The following is a 22089-nucleotide window of genomic DNA, read 5'->3' as shown; positions in this document are numbered from 1 at the left end:
TCTATATTTAGAAATAATCTAACTTGCAGTTTAAAGAAAGAGGAAAGGATGTTCTTAGATATGGTTGAAGAAAGGAGATTAAAGATGCAAAGGAAAATACCTGAAGGAAAAGAAGAAAAGACTGTTTGGGATGTGGAAAGAGAAAAGCATTTGAAGGGAAAAGTTAGTCCAACAATGGCTTTGGATTGGCCTCAGAAAGGAAAGTTGTGTATTAGAAGAAATCAAACTGCATATGATAATTAATTTGTAGGTAATAGTGAATGCCATGATACATATCGAATCATGGGTGGTTGGGGATTTAAAGGAGGAAATGATCCAGTTTTTCCTGGGTTATATTTTATCTGCAGGAACAATGCATATTACCGTTTGCCAGACCATTGGCATGGCACATGTTATGTAGGCCCGGTTTTCCCAAAGATATTCCACATGGGAAGAGGGAAAGATGGTGTACATGAGTTAGGTAGTCAACTAACACGTAGAAAAAGAGAATCTTGGTCAGAAATTGTAGGAGACATTTTTGGAGCATTGATACCAGCAGTGGGAATATCTCTGAATGCACACAAAATTAGAAAACTATCAACAGTAGTGGATCGCTTGTCAACAAGCACCGCTGGAGGATTTTTATTGGTATATACTGAAATGGTTGCCATGCGTGCCATGGTAATGCAAAATCGACTTGCCCTTGCTATGATATTGGCGAAAGAGGGTGGAGTCTGTGGAATGCTGAAAGTTCAACATTGTTGCACTTACATTCCTGACGAAAGTCAAGATCTGTAGATCTACATTAAAAATATAACTGATTTGCATGAGCAAATTGCACCACTGGAGGTTGAAAGTGTTTGGGAAAAGATTGAAAAGAAATTTTCTTCTATTAAAGATTTCTTATTAAATTTAGGTAACACGTTCATAGGTAAGATTCTATTTCCATTAACATGTGTGATTTTTCTAGTATTAATTTTAAGACTAAGATGTCTATGTTATAAAAGAAAGAAAATACAGAAAAAGTTAAAAAGAGAAAATTGGAAAAGAAGACAGGATAAGAGACAAGAAAGAGAATTTGAAGAAGTAGAATTAGAAGAGATGAAAGATAGTATGTATAAAACAGCAAGAAGAGAAGAAATTGGGGAAACAGAAATGTGAATACAATGAATTCATTTCTCTTTTCATGACAAATTTATACACAATTTTAGTAGTGTGGTGATAAAATCACCAAAGGGGTGATTGATGGAGCAGGTAGTGCAAAATGTTGTATATCTCCTCTATTCTTGCATGAAAATACAAATTATATAATCTATTAACTATAATATTATTAAACAAGTGTTGCATGTACTCTAATCAACATTATTAAAAAAATATATATATTAATTTGAACCACACATGGGATTTGCTATATGCATGGCTTAATAACTCTTATAACTAAAATCCGTACTCATATTAATAAATAGTATATGTGGTGATAGGATATTGCATGATATATGTTGAATTGTGATGTTACATCATCGAGGAGGATCGGAAAAGGTGAATATAATTGCTTTAAATGTCGCTATATGCTAGATAACTACAAGCACATAGAGGGATTAACAAGGGGTTAACAGTATGAATACTATTTCTATGCATTAATTATTCTTTTGTGTTTGTTTCGCTTAAGTTGACATCTGGGCCTAATCCAAATGGCCGCCGACTTCGCGTGCAGAAGTGGCCACTGTCTCGTGAGGCGCGGAATCAATTGCGCACGCGCCAACATGTAGCCTGGACCTCTTGGCGACCTTTATACGGTGTGTCCCTGGTCAAGGATGGCAAATTGGATTTTTGCCCAGAACAGGGGAACAATCAACCTTACAGTAAACCGGAGCAAGCCGACACTTTGCTGACCAATGACCACACCCCTCGAACTGTACTAAGAATCTGGGAATACAAATCATACCATCTCAAACAGCCAGTCACGACTGCTCTAAAACTTAAAAATGTATCTTCTTTTACTTCATTGTATTATAAAAAGAGTAGTAGAATAGAGAGAGAGAGATTTATCGCTCCTAAATCTTTGAGGGTCCGGATGCTGCCTGATCGTCTGATGACTGCGGATTATTTTACAACTCCACAGGCAATGATTGATGCTTGCACGTCTCTGGTCCTTTGCCGATCTTTGGGACTGTAACGTGCCGAGCAGAGGACTTTGGACTCTGAGTTTTGGCCTGCTATATTTGGGCGATTGATGGCAGAACTCGGTTATGCAGAGCCATTGAAATAGAGAAGCCCCAGATAGCCAGATTAGGTAAATATGATGTTCTGCGATTTACTTAAATTTGATATAAAAATTTCTAAACTTTGACGAGACAAATGCAAATATAAATCATTATGAAAATTTAGATAAACAATTATTGATTAACGAGAAACCATGAGTTTATGGTTCTTCATTTAGAGAAAGATTCTGATTCTTAAAATGTGTTTTAGCTGGTTCTAGATCACCATCAACCAATCCAACTAATTGGTCCGTCGACCAAGTGGGAGGAGTGCCTTGATGTTTAATAATAGGGATCTATAGACGACAAAGATCGATGTATATTTTGTAAAAAGATTTTCTCTCCCTTTAGGTTATAAGGTGTTCCCCCCCAACATGTCCAGCGCTTGAATCATTCATCCCTCCTGTGTGTGTGCGGACTCGTGAGAGAGACGTATGAGTGTTGGTGTTATGGGCCCCACCAATGACTGCGTGAGTGAATGAGCTAGTGTGACGTCGGGTCTGCGACACGGGGAGGATATTGGTACAGGTTGTTCCCCATTCCCCGGTCTTGCGCTGGATGACCATTGTATGCGTACTGCACGCAAGCGAAATTTTTACATTTCTGGTTACTTACCATCCTGTTCCAGCCTCATGTGGCTGTCAAGACGTACATAGCAGCCCCTGTTCCTCTCCAGGTTGCCATCTACCAAAGATACAGAAGGCCGATGGACGGGATAGATACAGTTGAAACCCTAAGGTGGGCTTGGGACAGAATACGCACCAGAGCTCGCCTGCCCCTTTGTCACGAAACCCACAGATCCCAGCCATGGCTGACGATGGGAACGTAGCGTTGGCAAAATCAATGGGACTTGAAACATTTGTGGACTGGGATTTGGTGGAGTGGTGCACAGCTCGTAAATACAGCAGTGGTGGTCAAATAGTCAATGAGTCCTGATGTATAATAAATCAGATTTGCTACACTCTAAAGCGGACAGCGCCACTTCCAGCTCGCCTGAAAGATTTAACGCACACAGGCCCTTATCAAGGCAGCCCCCGCGCTGAACACTTGCCACCTTACCATTTTGATTTTACAAGAATGCTCACTTATGCCCTGAAGAATTTCAATTTTTGAACGAAACGCGTTGGCTGGTAAACTATTTCTGAAAAAAATAAAAAAAAGATTTATTATATATCAGGACTCATTGACTATTTGACCACCACTGCTGTATTTACGAGCTGTGCACCACTCCACCAAATCCCAGTCTATCAATTTTCTGCACAGCAGTTGGCACTCAACGACGGCGAGTGCTGGAGTTGGTCCATGCACGCTCACCCCACATTTGACTACCAGGTGACAACAAAGGGAACAACACAGGGTAGTGCGGTCACCGTGTCCGCCGTTGTCTGGAACCACTATTTTGAAACATTTGTGGGTCTATATCCTGAAGACACTTTCTGTGCCCCACTGGAATCTTTGGCCGAGGGCCCGAAGAAATTTTCGGAGCTATTTCTTTATTTTAAGATTAAAGCCACTTCCAGGCAGCTACATGCCATTTTTCCAAAAAAACCTAATCAATTACCAGTGCTAGAGCAGCTAATAACTACTACAGGCTCCCGCAGACTAATCACGAGGATGTACTGCTCTATGCAAATCACAGCACCACTGATTACACCCAAAGCCCAGCACAACTGGAATGCAGATCTTGAAGGTCAGGTGATGGATGAAAAAATGATCTTCTGTTGTGGCCAACTCCAGCTACTCACACCCAATTATAATCTGAGATTAATACACTTTAAATACTTGCACATGTTCTACAGGACCCCCTCTCAGTTATATTGTATGGGGTTAAGACCAGATGAGAGATGCTGGAGGTGCGAGCATGCTCCTGCCACCTTTATACATATGTCCTGGTACTGTCTGCCCATTGCTTCCTTCTGGGCTGCCATTTTTAGTAACATTCATGAAATATAAGGGGTACCCAGCGAACCTCAGCCGGACATTGGGTTATTGGGATATGTGAAAGACACTAAGGCCGAGTACCATAAAATACACGCTTTGTTACTCCTGATGGCTAAATAGAGAGTGTCCATTCATTGGAGGATAGGAAAGCACCCACAGTCAAGGCCTGGATCCTGGACGTCACATTCAGTCACACTCAATTGTCAACCTTCTGGGAGCTAATACCCATAGCTTCCAGCCAAAGGATATAGGGGGCCCCTTCTTAGACTGGCTAAGAACACTTCAGGAAGACAGCTATGCCTCCGCTTCCCGAGTTGAATCTTGCCCTTCACAGTCACTTGAACCACATGTAGATACGCACCCATTTTAGCTAAACTCTCTTGAATGGTTGTCGGGACCTGACATTTGCTGGCCGCCCACGACAGGTTCACTGTGAGTAGCTTATAATGGTATTGATATGTTGAGCTTTACATGAGGACAAGCCTAATGCCTACTGTCTTTAACTAGGTGATGAGAGCTATGTACAAAGCCTCCTGTCTGTTTTGTAATTGTTCTTTTTTGATTTCTGTTTGCTTGTTCACACATTCGGAACAAATATGTTTTTTAATTATACAGTCTTGATATTGCAATGCTGAATATGTATTGTTGTACAAATTGTCAATAAATACATTTTACAAAAAAAGGATTTCCAGGCTCTGGCTCTTCGGTTGAATGAGGGGGAAGATGCCTGCTCTCTGTTAGCTCTCATGGAACTCCAAGTGTGATACCTTTCAGACATTTCCGTTGATAAGTAGTGTGCAGCGGCTGCTGCTTCCGGGGCTTCCATTGCTGCACGCCGTCATATTTTGAAGTTTGGGTCCTCTCAGAAGTCTATCATGCTCAAATTGATGTTTGAGGATTCCAAAGTGTTTGGACCCTAGCTGGAGGACTTGGTCAAGCAGTCAGCTGAGAAACAAAAGCTTTTGGCTCCTGTTGGACCTCCTTCTCAGGGTTGTGGGTTTGGTTATAGTCACGCTTTTGCCTTTCCTTGAGCCAGGGGTGCTCAGCAGCCCTTTCCTGGCAGGTGTCATGGCCAGGGCGCTCCTGGGGGTGGGTGACAAGTTCCAGTCCGGTGGTACTACTGCCACTCCTTTTCCAAAGCAGTGACTATGCGCCTTTTCCGGTTGGAGGTCTCCTTTGCTTCCTTGGTAATTGCTGGCTGAGTCTTTCTGATGCCTGGGCAGTTGGGATGGTGACTTCTGGTTAGTGGATCGATTTTTCATTTTGGCCCTCTCCAGTGTTCTGGGAGACTCCTCTTCCACGTCATCCTCTGAGGCGGGTAGCCTTGCTGGAGGGCATTCTGCTTCTCTTGGAGAAGGCTGCGATTGTTGATGTTTCACCCCAGGAAAGGGGGCTGGGTTGTTATTCCATCCTCTTTCTGGTCTCCAAGAAGGATACAACATGCTTGCGCTCTGTGTTGAATCTTAAGGGGGTAAGTCTCCACATTCCTCATCGCCCTTTCAAGATGATGACTTTGCAGTCTATACTTCAGCTAGTGTACCAGGTTTGCTTCCTTGCCTCCCTCAACCTGATGGACGCCTACCTGCATGTTCCAATCCATCCATCGGATTAGAGGTTTCTACGCTTTGTGGTGGGGGCCCAGCACTTTCAGCTCCAGGTGCTTCCTTTTGGCCTTTCCTCAGCACCAAGGGTTTTCACGAAGCTCTTGGCCCCCCGGTAGGTACTCTCAATTCCTGGGGCATTCAGATTTGTCCTTACCTTAATGATTGGTTGATTGTTTCTCCTTCTTTCTCTCAGTCACAGGAGGATTTGGCTCAGATCTGTCGTCTTCTGGAGTCTTATGAGTTTCTCATCAACCACAGGAAATCCTCCCTTCAGCCCTCCTAGCCTTTGAAGTACCTCAGGGCTTTCTTCCGGATGGATCTGGGGATGGTGTTCCTGTCCCAGGAAAGACAATTGACTCTGTTCAGACATCTTTCCTGGGTGCTGTCTCAGTCTCAGGTCTCTGCCCGGCTCTGGTTGCGGAGTCAAGGTGAGATGGCCTCCACCCTGCATCTCCTCCCTTGGGCCCGTCTGCATTTGTATCAACTCCAGCATCACATTCTGTGCCACTGGGATCCTGTCTGTAAGGCCTACAACACCCTTATTTCTGTGTCTCTGGCGATTCAGACTTCCCACCAGTGGTGGTTGTCCCCTCAGAATCTCTCCAGGGGTTTTGCTCTTCTCCCTCCTCTTGCCATGCTGGTGTTGTCGACCGATGCCAGTGCCAAGGGGTGGGGTGCAGTTCTAGGGGTTTCAAAAGCCCTGGGCAGGTGGCCCCGTGTCGAGGCTCTCCAACCATTAAAATAGCGGGAGTTGAAGGCTGTTCGGTTGGCCCTTCTTTGGTTTGCTCTATTCCTTCTAGGCTGTGCTGTTTGTGCTCAGTCCCATAACCAGGTTGTTTGTGCTTATATTAACCAGCAGGGGGGGATGTGCCGATCTCTGCTTCTCCTTTTCAGGAGGATCGGTCTATGGGCCGAGAGGAATCTCCATTCTCTGTTGGCAGACCATCTTCTGGGGAGGGAGAATGGGCCGGTGAACTCTTTGAGCTGGGTGTTTCTGTCCTCTGTGACCAGGTGTCTGTCCCTCCTTCTGTTCCAGCAGATTCTCTCCCAATTCGGCCTTCCTTCGCTGGATCTCTTTGCTTCTGAGGACACAGCCCTTATTCCACATTTTTGCAGCCTGGTTCCATCTCAGTGGGTCTTGGCGATTGGTGCTTTCTCCGTTCCTTGGTCCCAGGGACTCCTGTTTGCCTTCCCACTCTTTTCCTTGATTCCCAGGGTCCTCCTAAAGATTGATGTGGATCGACCGGAGGTTTTTCTGGTTGTGCTGGAGTGGTCCCGGCAGCCTTGGTTTCCCCTTCTTCTAGATTTCTCAGTGTGCCCCCATTGGCAGTTTCCCCTGTATCCCTCTCTGCTGCATGCTCCTCTTCTCAGTGTGTCCTCTCTGCTTCACCTCTGGATGGGGGTTTGGCACTTGAGAGGTTTGTTTTGTTGATTCTGGGTTGTTCTCTTGATGTGGCTCAGAGCATCCAATTGTTTCACAGGTCATCGACGCTGAGGTCTTATGGTAGTCATTGAAAGAACTTTGACTCCTGGTGCCTTAGGAATGGTCTGTCTTCTTCCTTGTGTGATCCTGTCCGGCCATTGGACTTTTTGAGTGATGGGTTTGTCATGGGTCTGGCTGTTTCCACTCTCCGGGCTCAGTGGGCTGCCATTCTTGCCTTCAGGGGTTCTCCTGTGGTTTCTGTCTCTCCCTTGGTGGCTTACCTTTTGAGGAGTTTTTTGCTTTAGCGTCCTGTTTCATGCTCTCCTGGTCCAGCATGGGATCTTCCCTTGGGCCTGCAGGCATTAACCAGTCCCCCTTTTGAGCTTTTGCTTTCTGTTGACCTTAAGGTTATTTCTGCCAAGTTTCTTTTTTTGGTGGCCATTTACTCTGGGTGGCGGGTTGGTGAGCTTGGGGCTTTGATGGCTTCTCCTCCTTTCTTGCGGCTTTGCTCTGACAAGATGATTTTGCTTCCTAGTCAGTTTTTCCTGCCAAGGTTTTGTCTTCCTTCCTTGGTTAAACTTTATATTATTGGTCCCTGCCATCTCAGAATGCATATCCTTGAGGATTTCAACGTTCAGGGTCATTCAGACTGGCATTTTATGACTGTCTCTTTTCTTGACAGCATACCCTTAAGATAAAGCAGTTTTTTTGTTTGTTTCTTTTATGTTTCTCTCAAACCTCAATAACAACATTTGAATTTAAAATAGATACCTCTCCATCACTGAGTCTCCAATGCCAACCAGAATGAAAACTCCAGCAGGCGATAAGTGCCAAAATCAGATAGTAGTGGGGACCCCAACACTCTCTCTGCATTAAACAATGGAAAGCCCCTTCATATGGCATTTATCACATATTTCAGAATGCAAGAACCTTCCCATTGCGTTTGCAAAAGATTTCACAATATAAAACTCATTTCAATTGTATTTGACATGCAAAGCCCCCTCTTACTGTATTAAAGATGACGTCTGCGTTAATGATGTATTTATCATTCATGGGAATTCTGGCGCCTCATATGTGAGCTAATGCAACAGCTGGCCAACTGAATGCTTGTAAAGAAGATCAACAAAGGGATGGAGCCAAATCTCAGTTCTTAACTTTTTGACTTCTGCGGACCCTCACATAATCATTACTGGAATCCAGTGACCCCCACCGAATCACAATCAGAATCTGTGAACCCCAATGAGTCATTACTGCAAGCCAGGGACCCCGGCTTAAGCAACTAGGATGATTGGACCCACAAAGCATTGCACAAAAATTCAGAAGCAAGCATTCATCAAGTAAATACACAAATTACTAAATATTTTATTCAATATATAAATAAATGTTAAAATATGTAATAAATCCTTTTAATGGGAAGGTTGGATGTTTTCTAAATTCAGCTCAGGCCACCTATTGTTCTTAATAAATTCTGTTTGATTGACTTGCACTGCTCCCACGAATCAATCTAACTAAATTTTTAGCCTCCAATTTTAAATTCCCTCACATTTACGGCACATTTTAAAAGGTTCAGTTTTACATTTTGCTTCCTTATTTCCATACACTTTAATAAGTAGTTAAGATTATTTAATTTTCTACGCCTTCACATAGCCCTGAGTAGGTTTTACAGACACCCAGAGGTCCCTGACCACAGGTTAAGAACCACTGTCCTAGACTACCTTACCACTGGACTAAACGGAGCAACGAGTACATCACTGTAGAACTTGCCCATCTGAGTAAGCAAGGCAGAGCTGTCCAAGGTTTACTCAGAGATATGGTGAGGGGGAGACACACCAATATTTAGTAAATTAATATCCAGCCATCACTTTTACTTTTTAAAGAAGCATTGGCAAAGCCAATAGGTGGCCACTTTGAGTCGTATTGGCCAAAAGTCAAAAAAGAAAAAAGAAGAAAAATGTCACCGCATTTTTTGTAGGCTGGAGCATTCACGATGACGTATGAGAGCACATGGATCACCACACGTGTGAGTGCCTACAAAATGTTGTATTGGCCGTTTTTAAAATTTACCAGTCCAAGATGGATTCGGAATTTAAAAAAATAAATTGAATGATGTAGAGTGGATGCCTTTTTAAGACGGAGACTGGCAGCAATTTTGCCTGGTCCTCCTTAAACACCTGTTGGCAAAAACAGGACTGCAGGGGTCCAGGTTGAGTTACCGCCCGAAATCGCTGGAGTGCGACGTAAGCATTAGCAACGAAAGTGCTTCTGGAAGGGACGAAAACTATACTTGATATATGTTCCCTTGAGTTGGTGGGAGCTGGTATGTGGGCCCATAGCTCCTACTAGTCCTTTTTTGATGTTGTTTGTCCAGGGAGGTGATTGTTGACCTCGTTAGCCCTGACGAATTTGCCACAAATAATATGGCAATGAAACATGTTGGCCGTCATTAAAATGGTTTTCAACATGCTGTGTTTTTAGACGTGGTATAGACTCTCAGTTCGGAATAAAGAAGAATAGTACCTGTGAGTCTAATCCTGTTTTAATTGAGACTCCTTTAGTCTCATCTTTTTCACGGGGGACACAAGTTTCTTTTATCTTTACTTTCTTCTTCACTGGACACATTATTCTGTTTTGAGAAAGTTATCAATGATGAAACAAACGTGGGCAAGCTGGTGAGAACCCGCCAGTAGATCCTCTGGTGGTGCGCACGTGAGATACTTTCTCTTTTCTTACACACTTTTTACATATATACATTGGAAATTGGTGGTATGTGTAAATAGAAAATCTTTTTAAGGCACTGACTGATCACTCTTTCATCTCATTCGCTTTCTTTATTTTATAGAGTATGAGGCACGCTGGATTGGGTTACACCAAGACATTAATGAGGTGATTGAGGTTTTTGATAAAATTATCTTTCCTTTTCCCAATCCTGGATTTATAGATAAATTGAAGAGTGCCTATTTGTGCCAGATCTTTGTTGTTAAAATATTTGTTGAGTGGAGGGCGCTCTGGCACATTATCCCTCTATAGCTCCTTTTTTGAATTACCCAAACTATGAAATCAGGGTGACTCTGCCAGTCAGTGCTGCCCAAAGTTTGCAACCACAGTGACTCTACCAATCATTGATACCCAAACTTTGCAACCACAGTGACTCTGCCAATCATTGATACCCAAACTTTGCAACCACGGTGACTGCCAATCATTGATACCCAAACTTTGCAACCACCGTGACTCTGCCAATCATTAATGCCCAAACTTTGCAACCACGGTGACTCTGCCAATCCTTGATACCCAAACTTTGCAACCACGCTGACTCTGCCAATCTGCCAATCATTGATACCCAAACTTTGCAACCACAGTGACTCTGCCAATCATTGATACCCAAACTTTGCAACCACGGTGACTCTGCCAATCATTGATACCCAAACTTTGCAACCATGGTGACTCTGCCAATCATTGATACCGAAACTTTGAAACCACGGCGACACTACCAATCATTGATACCCAAACTTTGCAAGAATAATGACTCTGCCAATCATTGATACCCAAACTTTTCAACCACAGTTACTCTGCCAATCATTAATACCCAAACTTTGCAACCACGGTGATACTACCAATCATTGGTACCCAAACTTTGTAACCACGGTGACTGCTAATGAATGATACCCAAACTTTGCAACCACGGTGACTCTGCCAATCATTGGTACCCAAACTTTGCAACCACAGTGACTCTGCCAATCATTGATACCAAAACTTTGCAACCACTGTGACTCTGCCAATCATTGATACCCAAACTTTGCAACCACGGTGCCTCTGCCAGTCATTGATCCCCAAACTTTGAAACACCGACCACTCTGGCAATCATTGATACTCAAACTTTGCAACCACGGTGACTCTGCCAATCATTGATCCCCAAACTTTAAAATCACCACAACTCTGCCAATCATTGATACCCAAACTTTGCAACCACAGTGACTCTGCCAATCATTGATAACCAAACTTTGCAACCACAGTGACTCTGCCAATCATTGATACCCAAAATTTGCAACCACAGTCACTCTGTCAATTATTGATACCCAAACTTTGAAACCACGCCAACTCTGCCAATTATTGATACCCAAACTTTGCAACCACGGTGACCCTGCCAATCATGGATACCCAAACTTTGCAACCACAGTGACTCTGCCAATCATTGATACCCAAACTTTGCAACCACTGTGACTCTGCCAATCATTGATACCCAAACTTTGCAACCACTGTGACTCTGCCAATCATTGATCCCCAAACTTTAAAACCACCATGATTCTGCCAATCATTGATACCCAAACTTTGCAACCACTGTGACTCTGCCAATCATTGATAACCAAGCTTTGCAACCACAGTGACTCTGCCATTCATTGATACCCAAACTTTGCAACCACAGTGACTCTGTCAATTATTGATACCCTTACTTTGAAACCATGGCAACTCTGCCAATCATTGATAACCAAACTGTGAAACCAGGGTGACTCTGACAAGCAGTGATGCCCAAAGTTTGCAACCACAGTAACTTTACCAATCATTGATACCCAAACTATGTAACCACGGTGACTACCAATCATTGAAACCCAAACTTTGTAACCACAGTGACTCTGCCAATCATTGATACCCAAACTTTGCACCACAGTGACTCTGCCAATCATTGATACCCAAACTTTGCAACCACAGTGACTGTCAATTATTGATACCCAAACTTTGAAACCATGGCAACTCTGCCAATCATTGATAACCAAACTGTGAAACCGGGGTGACTCTGACAAGCAGTGATGCCCAAAGTTTGCAACCACGGTAACTTTACCAATCATTGATACCCAAACTATGTAACCACGGTGACTACCAATCATTGAAACCCAAACTTTGTAACCACAGTGACTGCCAATCATTGATACCCAAACGTTGCAACCAAAGTGACTCTGCCAATCATTAATACCCAAACTTTGCAACCACTGTGATTCTGCCAATCCTTGATACCCAAACTTTGCAACCACGGTGACTCTGCCAATCTGCCAATCACTGATACCCAAACTTTGCAACCACAGTGACTCTGTCAATCATTGATACACAAACTTTGCAACCACAGTGACTCTGCCAATCATCGATACCCAAACTTTGCAACCACAGTGAGTCTGCCAATCATTGATACCCAAAATTTGCAACCACAGTGACTCTGTCAATTATTGATACCCAAACTTTGAAACCACACCAACTCTGCCAATTATTGATACCCAAACCTTGCAACCACAGTGACTCTGTCAATCATGGATACCCAAACTTTGCAACCACAGTGACTCTGCCAATCATTGATAACCAACTTTAAAACCACCACGACTCTGCCAATCATTGATACCCAAACTTTGCGACCACTGTGACTCTGCCAATCATTGATACCCAAACTTTGCAACCACTGTGACTCTGCCAATCATTGATACCCAAACTTTAAAACCACCATGATTCTGCCAATCATTGATACCCAAACTTTGCAACCACTGTGACTCTGCCAATCATTGATACCCAAACTTTGCAACCACTGTGACTCTGCCAATCATTGATAACCAAACTTTGCAACCACAGTGACTCTGTCAATTATTGATACCCAAACTTTGAAACCATGGCAACTCTGCCAATCATTGATAACCAAACTGTGAAACCAGGGTGACTCTGACCAGCAGTGATGCCCAAAGTTTGCAACCACAGTAACTTTACCAATCATTGATACCCAAACTATGTAACCACGGTGACTACCAATCATTGAAACCCAAACTTTGCAACCACAGTGACTGCCAATCATTGATACCCAAACTTTGCAACCACAGTGACCCTGCCAATCATTAATACCCAAACTTTGCAACCACTGTGATTCTGCCAATCACTGATACCCAAACTTTGCAACTACAGTGACTCTGTCAATCATTGATACCCAAACTTTGCAACCACAGTGACTCTGCCAATCATCGATACCCAAACTTTGCAACCACAGTGACTCTGCCAATCATTGATACCCAAATTTTGCAACCACTGTGACTCTGCCAATCATTGATACCCAAACTTTGCAACCACGGTGACTCTGCCAGTCTGCCAATCATTGATAACCAAACTGTGAAACCAGGGTGACTCTGACAAGCAGTGATGCCCAAAGTTTGCAACCACAGTAACTTTACCAATCATTGATACCCAAACTATGTAACCACGGTGACTACCAATCATTGAAACCCAAACTTTGTAACCACAGTGACTGCCAATCACTGATACCCAAACTTTGCAACCACAGTGACTCTGCCAATCATTAATACCCAAACTTTGCAACCACTGTGATTCTGCCAATCACTGATACCCAAACTTTGCAACCACGGTGACCCTGCCAATCATGGATACCCAAACTTTGCAACCACAGTGACTCTGCCAATCATTGATACCCAAACTTTGCAACCACTGTGACTCTGCCAATCATTGATACCCAAACTTTGCAACCACTGTGACTCTGCCAATCATTGATCCCCAAACTTTAAAACCACCATGATTCTGCCAATCATTGATACCCAAACTTTGCAACCACTGTGACTCTGCCAATCATTGATAACCAAACTTTGCAACCACAGTGACTCTGCCATTCATTGATACCCAAACTTTGCAACCACAGTGACTCTGTCAATTATTGATACCCTTACTTTGAAACCATGGCAACTCTGCCAATCATTGATAACCAAACTGTGAAACCAGGGTGACTCTGACAAGCAGTGATGCCCAAAGTTTGCAACCACAGTAACTTTACCAATCATTGAAACCCAAACTTTGTAACCACAGTGACTCTGCCAATCATTGATACCCAAACTTTGCACCACAGTGACTCTGCCAATCATTGATACCCAAACTTTGCAACCACAGTGACTCTGTCAATTATTGATACCCAAACTTTGAAACCATGGCAACTCTGCCAATCATTGATAACCAAACTGTGAAACCGGGGTGACTCTGACAAGCAGTGATGCCCAAAGTTTGCAACCACGGTAACTTTACCAATCATTGATACCCAAACTATGTAACCACGGTGTCTACCAATCATTGAAACCCAAACTTTGTAACCACAGTGACTGCCAATCATTGATACCCAAACGTTGCAACCAAAGTGACTCTGCCAATCATTAATACCCAAACTTTGCAACCACTGTGATTCTGCCAATCCTTGATACCCAAACTTTGCAACCACGGTGACTCTGCCAATCTGCCAATCACTGATACCCAAACTTTGCAACCACAGTGACTCTGTCAATCATTGATACACACACTTTGCAACCACAGTGACTCTGCCAATCATCGATACCCAAACTTTGCAACCACAGTGAGTCTGCCAATTATTGATACCCAAAATTTGCAACCACAGTGACTCTGTCAATTATTGATACCCAAACTTTGAAACCACACCAACTCTGCCAATTATTGATACCCAAACCTTGCAACCACAGTGATTCTGTCAATCATGGATACCCAAACTTTGCAACCACAGTGACTCTGCCAATCATTGATAACCAACTTTAAAACCACCACGACTCTGCCAATCATTGATACCCAAACTTTGCGACCACTGTGACTCTGCCAATCATTGATACCCAAACTTTTCAACCACTGTGACTCTGCCAATCATTGATACCCAAACTTTAAAACCACCATGATTCTGCCAATCATTGATACCCAAACTTTGCAACCACTGTGACTCTGCCAATCATTGATACCCAAACTTTGCAACCACAGTGACTCTGTCAATTATTGATACCCAAATTTTGAAACCATGGCAACTCTGCCAATCATTGATAACCAAACTGTGAAACCAGGGTGACTCTGACAAGCAGTGATGCCCAAAGTTTGCAACCACAGTAACTTTACCAATCATTGATACCCAAACTATGTAACCACGGTGACTACCAATCATTGAAACCCAAACTTTGTAACCACAGTGACTGCCAATCATTGATACCCAAACTTTGCAACTACAGTGACTCTGTCAATCATTGATACCCAAACTTTGCAACCACAGTGACTCTGCCAATCATCGATACCCAAACTTTGCAACCACGGTGACTCTGCCAGTCTGCCAATCATTGATAACCAAACTGTGAAACCAGGGTGACTCTGACAAGCAGTGATGCCCAAAGTTTGCAACCACAGTAACTTTACCAATCATTGATACCCAAACTATGTAACCACGGTGACTACCAATCATTGAAACCCAAACTTTGTAACCACAGTGACTGCCAATCACTGATACCCAAACTTTGCAACCACAGTGACTCTGCCAATCATTAATACCCAAACTTTGCAACCACTGTGATTCTGCCAATCACTGATACCCAAACTTTGCAACCACAGTGACTCTGTCAATCATTGATACCCAAACTTTGCAACCACAGTGACTCTGCCAATCATCGATACCCAAACTTTGCAACCACAGTGACTCTGCCAATCATTGATACCTAAATTTTGCAACCACTGTGACTCTGCCAATCATTGATACCCAAACTTTGCAACCATGGTGACTCTGCCAGTCTGCCAATCATTGATCCCCAAACTTTGTAACCACGGTGACTGACAATGAATGATACCCAAACTTTGCAACCACAGTGACTCTGCCAATCATTGGTACCCAAACTTTGCAACCATAGTGACTCTGCCAATCATTGATACCAAAACTTTGCAACCACTGTGACTCTGCCAATTACTGATACCCAAACTTTGCAACCACGGTGACTCTGCCAATCATTGATACCCAAACTTTGAAACCACGACGACTCTGCCAATCATTGATACCCAAACTTTGCAATACCAGTGACTCTGCCAATCATTGATAACCAAACTTTGCAACGGTGACTCTGCCTATCATTGATACCCAAACTTTGCAACCACAGTGACTCTACCAATCATTGATACCCAAACTGTGAAACCAGGGTGACTCTGACAATCCGTGCTGCACAAAGTTTGCAACCATAGTGACTCTACCAATCATTGATACCCAAACTATGTAACCACGGTGGCTACCAATCAGTGCTGCACAAAGTTTGCAACCACAGTGACTCTACCAATCATTGATACCCAAACTATGTAACCACGGTGGCTACCAATCATTGATATCCAAACTTTGTAACCACAGTGACTGCCAATCATTGATACCCAAACTTTGCAACCACGGTGACTCTGCCAATCCTTGATACCCTGAGCTCCCGCGTCGTTAACGCTGTAATTAATCCATTGTGACCAGGTTCAATCTTTCAACAGGGCCCGCCCAGCTGGGGGTTGGGGGCGGAGCTTAACCAGCTCCCTGCCCATTCCGAATGTCCCACAAACACATCCTGCTGCTCTATAAGCCTATGACTCATGCCCCTCTATGTGCTTTGCATTTCCAGCGGCAGGTAGGCGAAGATTTCAGCTCCTGGTCTTATGCATCCATCACTCTGCCCTCTGGTCTCCATGGAGACGCTGCCTCGGGATTCCTACCTCTGTGATTCTGCCAATCCTTGATACCCAAACTTTGCAACCACAGTGACTCTGCCAATCATTGATACCCAAACTTTGCAACTACGGTGACTCTGCCAATTATTGATACCCAAACTTTGAAACCATGGCAACTCTGCCAATCATTGATAACCAAACTGTGAAACCAGGGTGACTCTGACAAGCAGTGATGCCCAAAGTTTGCAACCACAGTAACTTTACCAATCATTGATACCCAAACTATGTAACCACGGGGACTACCAATCATTGAAACCCAAACTTTGTAACCACAGTGACTGCCAATCATTGATACCCAAACTTTGCAACCACAGTGACTCTGCCAATCATTAATACCCAAACTTTGCAACCACTGTGATTCTGCCAATCCTTGATACCCAAACTTTGCAACCACGGTGACTCTGCCAATCTGCCAATCACTGATACTCAAACTTTGCAACCACAGTGACTCTGTCAATCATTGATACCCAAACTTTGCAACCACAGTGACTCTGCCAATCATCGATACCCAAACTTTGCAACCACAGTGACTCTGCCAATCATTGATACCCAAAATTTGCAACCACACTGACTCTGTCAATTATTGATACCCAAACTTTGAAACCACGCCAACTCTGCCAATTATTGATACCCAAACTTTGCAACCACAGTGACTCTGCCAATCATGGATACCCAAACTTTGCAACCACAGTGACTCTGCCAATCATTGATACCCAAACTTTGCAACCACTCTGACTCTGCCAATCATTGATAACCAACTTTAAAACCACCACGACTCTGCCAATCATTGATACCCAAACTTTGCGACCACTGTGACTCTGCCAATCATTGATACCCAAACTTTGCAACCACTGTGACTCTGTCAATCATTGATCCCCAAACTTTAAAACCACCATGATTCTGCCAATCATTGATACCCAAACTTTGCAACCACTGTGACTCTGCCAATCATTGATAACCAAACTTTGCGACCACTGTGACTCTGCCAATCATTGATACCCAAACTTTGCAACCACTGTGACTCTGTCAATCATTGATCCCCACACTTTAAAACCACCATGGTTCTGCCAATCATTGATACCCAAACTTTGCAACCACTGTGACTCTGCCAATCATTGATAACCAAACTTTGCAACCACAGTGACTCTGCCAATCATTGATACCCAATCTTTGCAACCACAGTGACTCTGTCAATTATTGATACCCAAACTTTGAAACCATGGCAACTCTGCCAATCATTGATAACCAAACTGTGAAACCAGGGTGACTCTGACAAGCAGTGATGCCCAATGTTTGCAACCACAGTAACTTTACCAATCATTGATACCCAAACTATGTAACCACGGTGACTACCAATCATTGAAACCCAAACTTTGTAACCACAGTGACTGCCAATCATTGATACCCAAACTTTGCAACCACAGTGACTCTGCCAATCATTAATACCCAAACTTTGCAACCACTGTGATTCTGCCAATCCTTGATACCCAAACTTTGCAACCACGGTGACTCTGCCAATCTGCCAATCACTGATACCCAAACTTTGCAACCACAGTGACTCTATCAATCATTGATACCCAAACTTTGCAACCACAGTGACTCTGCCAATCATCGATACCCAAACTTTGCAACCACAGTGACTCTGCCAATCATTGATACCCAAATTTTGCAACCACTGTGACTCTGCCAGTCATTGATACCCAAACTTTGCAACCACGGTGACTCTGCCAGTCTGCCAATCATTGATCCCCAAACTTTGTAACCACGGTGACTGACAATGAATGATACCCAAACTTTGCAACCACAGTGACTCTGCCAATCATTGGCACCCAAACTTTGCAACCATAGTGACTCTGCCAATCATTGATACCAAAACTTTGCAACCACTGTGACTCTGCCAATTACTGATACCCAAACTTTGCAACCACGGTGACTCTGCCAATCATTGATACCCAAACTCTGAAACCACGACGACTCTGCCAATCATTGATACCCAAACTTTGCAACCACAGTGACTCTGCCAATCATTGATAACCAAACTTTGCAACGGTGACTCTGCCAATCATTGATCCCCAAACTTTGTATACCAAATAATACATCTCAGACCTTACCCGCACCGATGTATCATACATTAGGATATATACATATGTTTTTTATTTTATTACCTTTATTTATCTTTCAACAAAGACTAACAGGTGTACAGCATTGAACAGCACCTATTGGTGGATTTATACAGCAGAGTTTCATTATCAGAGTAGGGCCTCGCAAGTTAAGATTCGATAAAGCATCAGGGATCAAGGAGCCTGGCAGTGCACTCAGTCCACTTCCTCCTCTGTCGAATCCTCGCTCGTCCCTAACTCGTTCCGATCACTCATCCGGGTCAGCAGCTAGGAATGTGTTACAAAGCTCCCTCCACCTTCTAGGACCCTCTTCTAGCTTGTCATCTCTTCAGGGGGCTTTCATGTGTGCTATGTCTGCCAGTGTCCATCCGCACACATGCCTCGGCCACACATCATCTCAAGGTGACGCTTACACATCCATGTCATTGCCACCCTGCGCCTCGCTGCGTTGGGCAATATTAACATCAGATACTTACAGCGCCACGAAGAGGCAGAAAATGTGCCACTAAACGCCATGAACAAACGCAAACTTATTATTACAAAATGCCTGAGGGGCCCTAACAGAATTAGTATAGCAAAATATACAACATTGTGAACCCATGCATCATTAATAGCTGCAAATCGGACAGCCAGCAGCCTCTCCCCTCCCCGGTATTAATACTCCTGATATACTTGGGTATTATTGCACTCTTTACCATCTTCTAACCGCCGATCACCGCCAGCAACGCCTGAGGCGCCTGAGCTCCCTCGTCGTTAACGCGGTAATTAATCCATTGTAACCAGGTTCAATCTTTCAACAGGGCCCGCCCAGCTGGGGGTTGGGGGAGGAGCTTAACCAGCTCCCTGCCCATCCCGAATGTCCCACAAACACATCCTGCTGCTCTATAAGCCCATGACTCGTGCCCCTCTATGTGCTTTGCATTTCCAGCGGCAGGTAGGCGAAGATTTCAACTCCTGGTCTTATGCATCCATCACTCTGCCCTCTGGTCGCCATGGAGACGCTGCCTCGGGATTCCTACCTCTTTGGAAAGGGGCCCAGCGTGCCACTGATGGCTTGTGTGCTCTGGGACTTTTCTAAGCACTTATACTTGGGTAAACATCGATGGCGCACTCTACCTGGGCACAATTTAAGAGATCCTTTGCCCGAACACCGCAAAAAGAGTGCCCTGCCAGGCCGCCAGAAAGTCTGCCAGTGCATTTCTAGATGAGACATACTAGGAGAGTGCTGCCCAGAGTGGGCACAATACAGTTGATGCAGAGGAACATTATTGGACACTGCACAAGGAGGCCTCCCACTTGTTGACTTACAGAGCGGGCATCCGTCTGAGGAGCACTGCAGGAAACGACCCTCTGCCTGGGTACCGCACATCATGGGGCAGCTCCAAACCTGAGTATCTCTGTATGCCATATTCCTAGGGACCGCCCTGCAAGACATCACGTGCCTTCATAAGCATTCTAACCGGCCGCCAAAAGAATGGGCACCACACTTGGGCATTACTGGAGGTGCCATCTAGCCTTGGCATGGGACCGGCGTTTCTCTACCAGGGCGCCATGAACGAGGAGACACTAGCTGGGCATTGACCCAAGGGCAACAGTACACGGATGGGCATTATCATGGTGCACATTCTAGCAAGGCATTGAAACAATGGGGCCCAATATGGGCATGGTTGAGGGTTGTGACCCTACATGATGATATTCCTAGGGGCACCCTCCCTGAAAACTGTCAGTGTGGCACCCTGCCTGGATATCAGCTGTGGAACATCACCACAAGAGGTACTCGGTTTGAGAAGATGGTGTGGCGTAACGGCCAGAGCTGCCGACTTTGGAACTATGGAACCAGGTTCGAGTTTCGGCGTCGGCTGAAGATCCTGTGTTTCTGGGCGAACCACGTGATCTCCCTGTACCAAAAACATGAATGTGACCTTGTGTAATGTAACCGGTGCTCGTTTAAAGCGCTCCGATACCTTCTGGACCAGACCGCGCTATATCAAACTGCCGGGGACTTACACTGGCATGGATTTAGGGAGCAACGTACCTATGCATCATCAGGAGTGGCCCTCTGACTAGGCCTCGCCAGAGAGGGCACCTTATCTTGGTGTCTCATCTCCAGAGGTGGGTAGCTGCCTGAGCAGGCTTTGGGTGCTCAGTTTGGATCCCACCCGGTGGATCACGCCTCTCTACTTCGGCATCATTAGAGGGTTTGACCTATTCGTGCACCAGGAGGGAGGTGGGGGTTTACCCTACCGTGGAACTGTCAGAGGAGCACCTCACCTGGGCATGCCCTGTGGAAGGCCTCCCACTCAAGAGACACCCACACAGCATTGCTCAAGGTGAACCATGTCTGTCGTCCTAGAGGGTCCCTGCGGGTCATCACCAGGGAAGGGCGCTGCTGCAGCCTGAGCATGCATGATGAGATGGGAGGCTAGCTCCTGGAGGCGGCGTGCATGCACAGGTGGCAGGAGCGGTGGGACGCCAGGGCAGAGGGGCTTTCCCTCTCTCCACACTTCACCACCACCCGAAATCTTCGACCTCCCCCCGCCCCTTTCTCCTCCCCTGCACAGCCTCCCCGGGGCGCGAGGCCCCCCGGGCCACTCACCTGCTCCTGGATGAGCTGCAGCAGTGAACGTCTCTCCATATACCCACCGGGACTGGTTGCAGAGGTGGGAGGGGGCAGTCGGACAAATTCACACGCAGACCCCGATTGCAAATAAATAACGTGATAAACAGGAAGGGGCAAATAGCCGAGCTCGTACACATACACAGGGATGTCACACACACATGCACACACACGCAGCCAGAGGGACGGCAGCCCCCTCCCCACCCCCTCCCCTGCCTTTACTCCAAAGGCATCAGAGAGAATAATCATGGACCTGCAGCCGCTAGGCTCGGAGAAGGGGCAGGGCAGCCTCGGCCAATCCGGAGCCGTCGGACAGAGGGGACGCGGAAAGGAGGCGGAGTCAGAGGAGGAGCGACAGAGGGGAAAAATGCACACAGGGCTACCCTAGCAGTAGCATTTCTCCAGGCGAAGATCACTGCGGCAGCAGTAAGTTTGCTCCGGCAGAAGGGACTCCCGGGTCCCAAGGTAGAGGGAGTGAGTGATCATGAGTGGCACCAGAAACTCAGTCCAAGCTGGGCCAAGTTCAGTCGAGGTGGTAGACTGTGCCAATATCTGACTGGCTGTATATAGAGTGGCAGGTCATGTATGACAGCTGGAGAAAGGGAGGAAG

The 22089-nt window shown here is 45.0% G+C and overlaps 1 protein-coding gene across 2 annotated transcripts in view; it reads right to left on the bottom strand.

The window, feature by feature from the left end:
* The window catches only part of RHBDL1 (rhomboid like 1), a 428939-nt gene extending 407260 nt beyond the window's left edge, over positions 1-21679 (bottom strand). Inside the window, exon 1 of one of the 2 annotated variants that reach the window (XM_085628151.1) lies at positions 21459-21679. In XM_085628151.1, coding sequence (XP_085484277.1) covers positions 21459-21497 — 39 coding nt within the window. In that variant the 5' untranslated portion in view covers positions 21498-21679. The remainder of the gene's footprint in view (positions 1-21458) is intronic. The other variant, XM_085628152.1, reaches the window with a different exon arrangement.
* Between the last annotated feature and the right edge of the window lie 410 nt (positions 21680-22089).

Source organism: Triturus cristatus, chromosome 10 (genome assembly GCF_964204655.1).
Source record: "Triturus cristatus chromosome 10, aTriCri1.1, whole genome shotgun sequence".
Classification (NCBI taxonomy): Eukaryota; Metazoa; Chordata; class Amphibia; order Caudata; family Salamandridae; genus Triturus; species Triturus cristatus.
The sequence above is the reverse complement of the archived record's forward strand: the minus strand, read 5'-3'. Positions and strand labels throughout refer to the sequence as shown.